The following is a 5,144-nucleotide window of genomic DNA, read 5'->3' as shown; positions in this document are numbered from 1 at the left end:
AATAAATGTTTTATTTGAGTTATGTGCGATTCTTAAAAAAATGATTAGATAGGTTAATTTTAATGATAAAATTAGTATAATTTACTAAAGTACCCTTATTAAAAATAGTTAGTGGAGTAGTTAAATGGAGTGAAAGTTAATAAATAAGACTATAATAATAGAAAAAATAATAAATATTGTATTGGTATCATAAAAAGATATTTACTTTGAGAAAGAGAAAAAATGTAAATGAAACACTTATTATCAGATGGAGTAACTTCTAATTAGTAACCACATATATAACTAATAGTAGTAACTAGGGATGTATGCGGATCATAAAAAACCAATTAAATCAAAAATCCAAGTCAAACCAGATTGAAAAGAAAAACTGATTTTTTTAGCTCGCTTCAAAAACTGAAACAAATCGATGAAAATCATGGTGGTTTGGTTTGGTTTTCTGTTTTAGTTTTTAAAAACTGTCAAATCGATGAATCGGACCGATGACTATAGTTATCCCTCTTGGTGTTTCAAATTCTCTTCGTTAGTTTTCATATTTTCTTTTTATATATTTTTTACATCGTCTTCTTCAACGGAATTTTTCTAGTTTTATTAAAAATGCATATGTATTTGAGGTGTGAGTCATATTTATATCTCTGTATCACAACATTTTGTTCTTATTGAACCTTTTATTGAAGCAGAGTATAAAATAGATTAAAAAATTATATAAAATTTATTATTTAAAAAAATAATAACTGAAATTACAATGAAAAATATAATAGCACAGAATACAAAAATTTATATACTAAAAATATATATATAAATCGATCAACCGAATTAAACCAAATCGATTAATTTGATTCGATTTTAGTTTTGAAAAATACTAAAAAGCAAACCAAACCAATAGAAATATTATCGATTTAAATATTTTTTTACCCAAAAACCGATCCAAACCGATCCAGATCCAAATACATCCCTCGTAGTAACCAAAACCCATAGTAACTACAAAGTTTATTATAATTATCTAACCACATTATAGCTAACATTTAACTTTTAAAACTGAATTACATATCTAATAAAAAGCAGTATCAAAGTGAAATAAAGATTAATGGTGGGGTGAAAGAAATCTAAGATATATTTGAATAGACCGTAAATAAATGTCTTGTACAAGTTTGAATGCAAAATAATAATATGGCTATTAAAAAGATCTATCTTCAAAGCAAGCACAAAATCGCCTTTGTATTTTGCATAAACTAATCTATTTTGAAACCTAATAAGTGTTTATGATTTGTTAGCTTTCTCTTAGCTTCTATTTAATGAATCCCAATTAGGTATGTTTGCAGTAGCCTCATTGACCATCTTTACTAGCCTCACCTGCAAAAATTATCATTACAGAATCTATTAATATGGTGAAACTTAACATGTTACAGAGTCATGTCGAATTCTAGACTTACGACACTTTCGGGAACTCCGGGAGGTGGTAAGGAAATGTTTTTAGGAGGAGGAGACATCAGATATGATCTCTTGTCAAAACGCCATTCTCCAATCTTCCCATATGTCAGTTTCCCCTAGATGAAGAATCGATAACAAGTAAATTACCCGATAATCAAACTAAGAATGCAAGGCCGAAATAGGTTAAAGGAAAAAGAAATGAACTCACCTTCAAATTGTAGTCACATCCATATGTATAATGTATGATAAACGTCTTCCCTACCTCTAAGTCCCATGGCGGCTGAAAATTTTCAATGATTCATTGACAAACTTTACGAATTTGTTAAGTAAAAACAGAGAGAAATGGGAGAAAAGAAAAAGAAAAAGAAAAATACTAGTTGATATGAGAAATTCGAACCTGCAGCATAAAGTCTTTCCGCAGAGTATGCTTTATACCATGCAACGCAGACGCTACAGCATAAGCATACCTTTATTCGAAAGAGAGTTAAAGTAGTAGAAGGTTAGACCTATATCAGTACTGACCATTGTCGAAAGTAACAAGGCATAAAGCCGTCGCGTGTTGATTTTCTACTGTAATTCGTAATACTTACATTTCAAGCACCCATCCGAAAACTTTATCAGTCTCTGGATCATCTTTCATTCTCAACGAAACGTTCACCCAGGTGGGAGCTATTTCCTCCAACAAATACTGATGATACAGAAAAATCAAACCCTTGGAGGAATTGAACATATTTAAACTAAATTTAATCGGTCACAATATGCAAGCTATTATAAATTGAAACTTCACCTTGTGGATTATAACGGGGGAATTGCCAATGGGATCAACATCAGTAACAGGACCTTTTTCCTTAGGATAGAATTTTCTCATAATTTTCTCATTTTCGGCTGGTTTTATATAGAAAAATGGATATCCTGCCGGTTCGTTTTCTGAAGCCAAATTAGGCAAAGGATTAACAAATATGTGATCAGGTTCTGCCATCAGAATATATCTGCACAAATCATAAAATGCACAGCTTCTTAGATTTCATTCTTGAAAGAAAAAACATATAAATTCTAGAAAATTAAAACACTTACTCTTCATCGATAACCGCTTTCTCCAGCCATTGAACAAAGGCCCATGGTCTATTTAGGACTATATAACCCTGAACCAAAACAAAAATATAGAAAGATCAAGAACAATGATATTCATGATGTAGTGGATCAGTGTTCTTGGATAGTGACTATAGCGCTTAAGTGTCAATCACCACCTACTATTTAAAAATAATAAGTGCCATATTTCCATTTGCATTTCCATTAAGGCAAGGGAGATTTCTTCATCAGTTTTAGAAAAACAAACTATATTTACAATGATTATAACACTTGACACTACCACAATCATAAAGCTTGGATTATAAAGAAATCATCCGGAGGGTACTTCTTTCTATCCACTGTTCCAATTTTCTGTTAATCTTTTTATACAACTTAATGTACAAGATATGTTGAATTCAGTGTTGTCCATGGTGGAGAGCCAAAATCCCGCCATACCAGACGCTTTGCAGCATCATTATAGCGGATTATGATGGAAAAACCTATAATATCAGCCGATATATACCATTGCGGTGAGCCCAAAAAATGCCACGTATATCCGCCATAGGCCCGCAATTGCGGATATTTGATAACACTGGTTGATTTCAAACTTAAATGACTAAACCTTATGCAATAAATTATTCTAATCAAACAACTATGTTATTCTTTTCTCCTACCGGGGTCTAGCGCAAATGGTTGGTGCGTAGTGTGTGTGAGTATTGCAAATCTCAGACATAAGTTCGATTTCTACTCATAAGAAAATCATTATTCGCTCGTACTATTCTTTATGTCAGGATTCGTAAACTTTAGATTACATCAAAAATCACAAAAATAACATCCGAAAAGGTATAAATGTAAAAGCACATACCCTATCCAAACCATCCGGAAGAGGATCAACAACAAAAGTAGGAATCTCATTCATCAACTGATCTTCCTTTCCTGAATGCAGAATCCGGGTGAACTTTCCCATAGCTGATCCAGGCATATCCTTCGCCTTCTTATACCAATAATACATAATCCTACATTGCCATTGACTGTAAGCAGCATCGGTTGCAGTAACAGCAACATGGAATTTAGATTTCGTATTCGTAAACTCCACTTTGCCATCAACAATAGATCCCAAATCACTTCCTACTTTATGTCCTACTATCATCGAAACCAAATTATAAGTCGCAAAGAAAAATCCCAACACCATAAGCAGGATAAGTACTGACTTTACCCTCCCTAGGCTTTTCCTCACAATCATTTTCTCAATCTCCAATCCAACTATAAACACTACCCAATTCTTGTTTCTGAAAATTCACAGAATTCAGATTAAAAACTCTGCAGTTCTTCAAAATCACAGCTTAATTTCATTCATACTAATAATCAATACAAACAAAACAAGCCTTTGTTTGAGTTATTTCTTCCACAAGAAAAATCTGCAACAAAGCAAACAAAAGGTGTTACATATACATATACATATATACATATACATACAGTGAATGTGACACAGACACAACCCTACAAAGCAGTTACAACAGAAATCAATGAATTGAAAGAAAAAAAAAACACAATTTTTATAAAACCCCAAAATCAGAAACCAAATTCATAGTTGAATTGTCAAATAAAGACTCACTCACGTAAACGTAAACGGATCTGATGATGTGCGTCAATCCAAGGCACTCCAATGAGAAAGAAGAGACAAAAAAGAACGAAATTTGGATGAATATAGAAAATGGGTAGCAAGTGTTTGATGAAATGAAAATGAGAAAAATGGAATTTTGGGGTTTTAGTTTAGAACATGAAAAGCAATGCAATGAAATTGTTGAGTGATTAGTGGAAAAAGAACAAGTAAGGTTGAAGTTTTGAAGGGTTTGTGTGAGTGAGATTAAGACTGTGTGTGACTAGAAAAATAATTGAAATAAGTGGTAAAGTAATGTATGAGGAAAGTGAAATGGAATTTCTCATACCATATTGGGAGGATGGGGTGAGAGTTTAGAGAAATGAAAATGTTTCATTCAACTTTATAATTATAGAAATTAATAAATTGAAAGGAATAGTTGTCTAGGAAAAAGAGGTAAGAGCTAGGAATGTTTCAAAATATCATTCTTTTAAGACTTTTAAGTTGATATATATATATATACTTGTGAGTAATATTTAGATGGAAAATTTAGAAAAATATATTATATTAAAAATAAAAAATAGTATTTATTTTAAAATAAGTTTTTTGTTAAAATGAAAGTAATATTAAATATGTTAAAGTGTGAGTTCATTGTACATTGTTAAAGTGTACATAAAAAAATTGTTCCTTGATTAATAAAATTACTATTTCCTAATATTACAAAGTTAAATATGATTAAGTAATATATATTATTTTTGGTAATTTAGAATATTTTTAATAAATTTGCATTTGATTATTTTTGCTTAGTTAGGAGTTTGGATTTTTTTCTTCTTTTGGTAATATATATATATATATATATATATATATATATATATATATATATATATATATATATATATATATATATATAATATATATATATATATATATATAATATATATATATATATATATATATATATATATATATATATATATATATATATTTAAGAAATTGATGGAGTAGCTCAATTAAAATTTTTTTGTTTAGTTACATAGATGTGATCTGA

The 5,144-nt window shown here is 30.1% G+C and overlaps 1 protein-coding gene across 2 annotated transcripts; it reads right to left on the bottom strand.

The window, feature by feature from the left end:
- Positions 1–935: 935 nt before the first annotated feature.
- On the bottom strand, positions 936–4,546 carry LOC127117839 (hydroxyproline O-arabinosyltransferase NOD3). Of its 2 annotated transcripts, none has more exons than NM_001427339.1 (9): positions 4,116–4,546; positions 3,362–3,914; positions 2,503–2,570; positions 2,216–2,417; positions 2,019–2,116; positions 1,826–1,895; positions 1,637–1,708; positions 1,431–1,544; positions 936–1,350 (listed from the first exon to the last, which is right to left on the bottom strand). In NM_001427339.1, exons 2-9 carry the CDS (start codon positions 3,737–3,739, stop codon positions 1,279–1,281), a joined length of 1,074 nt encoding a protein of 357 aa, NP_001414268.1. In that variant the 5' UTR covers positions 3,740–3,914; positions 4,116–4,546; the 3' UTR covers positions 936–1,278. The 2 variants fall into 2 exon arrangements, with proteins under 2 accessions (NP_001414268.1, XP_050903914.1); XM_051047957.1 differs by having other exon boundaries at positions 1,094–1,350; positions 4,112–4,492.
- Between the last annotated feature and the right edge of the window lie 598 nt (positions 4,547–5,144).

The sequence above is a fragment of the Lathyrus oleraceus genome, chromosome 2 (genome assembly GCF_024323335.1).
Source record: "Lathyrus oleraceus cultivar Zhongwan6 chromosome 2, CAAS_Psat_ZW6_1.0, whole genome shotgun sequence".
NCBI classification, from domain to species: Eukaryota; Viridiplantae; Streptophyta; class Magnoliopsida; order Fabales; family Fabaceae; genus Lathyrus; species Lathyrus oleraceus.
Note: the sequence above shows the minus strand (reverse complement) of the source record. Positions and strands in the feature narration are given on the sequence as shown.

Bases quoted from the DNA above. Each gene is read 5' to 3' on its own strand.
- LOC127117839 (NM_001427339.1), bottom strand. From the start codon at position 3,739: ATGATTGTGAGGAAAAGCCTAGGGAGGGTAAAGTCAGTACTTATCCTG. The intron at 1,896-2,018 runs GTAAGTATTACG...TTTCGAATAAAG, and splicing joins TTCGGATGGGTGCTTGAAAT to GTATGCTTATGCTGTAGCGT. The intron at 1,545-1,636 runs GTGAGTTCATTT...TTCTTCATCTAG, and splicing joins GATGTGACTACAATTTGAAG to GGGAAACTGACATATGGGAA.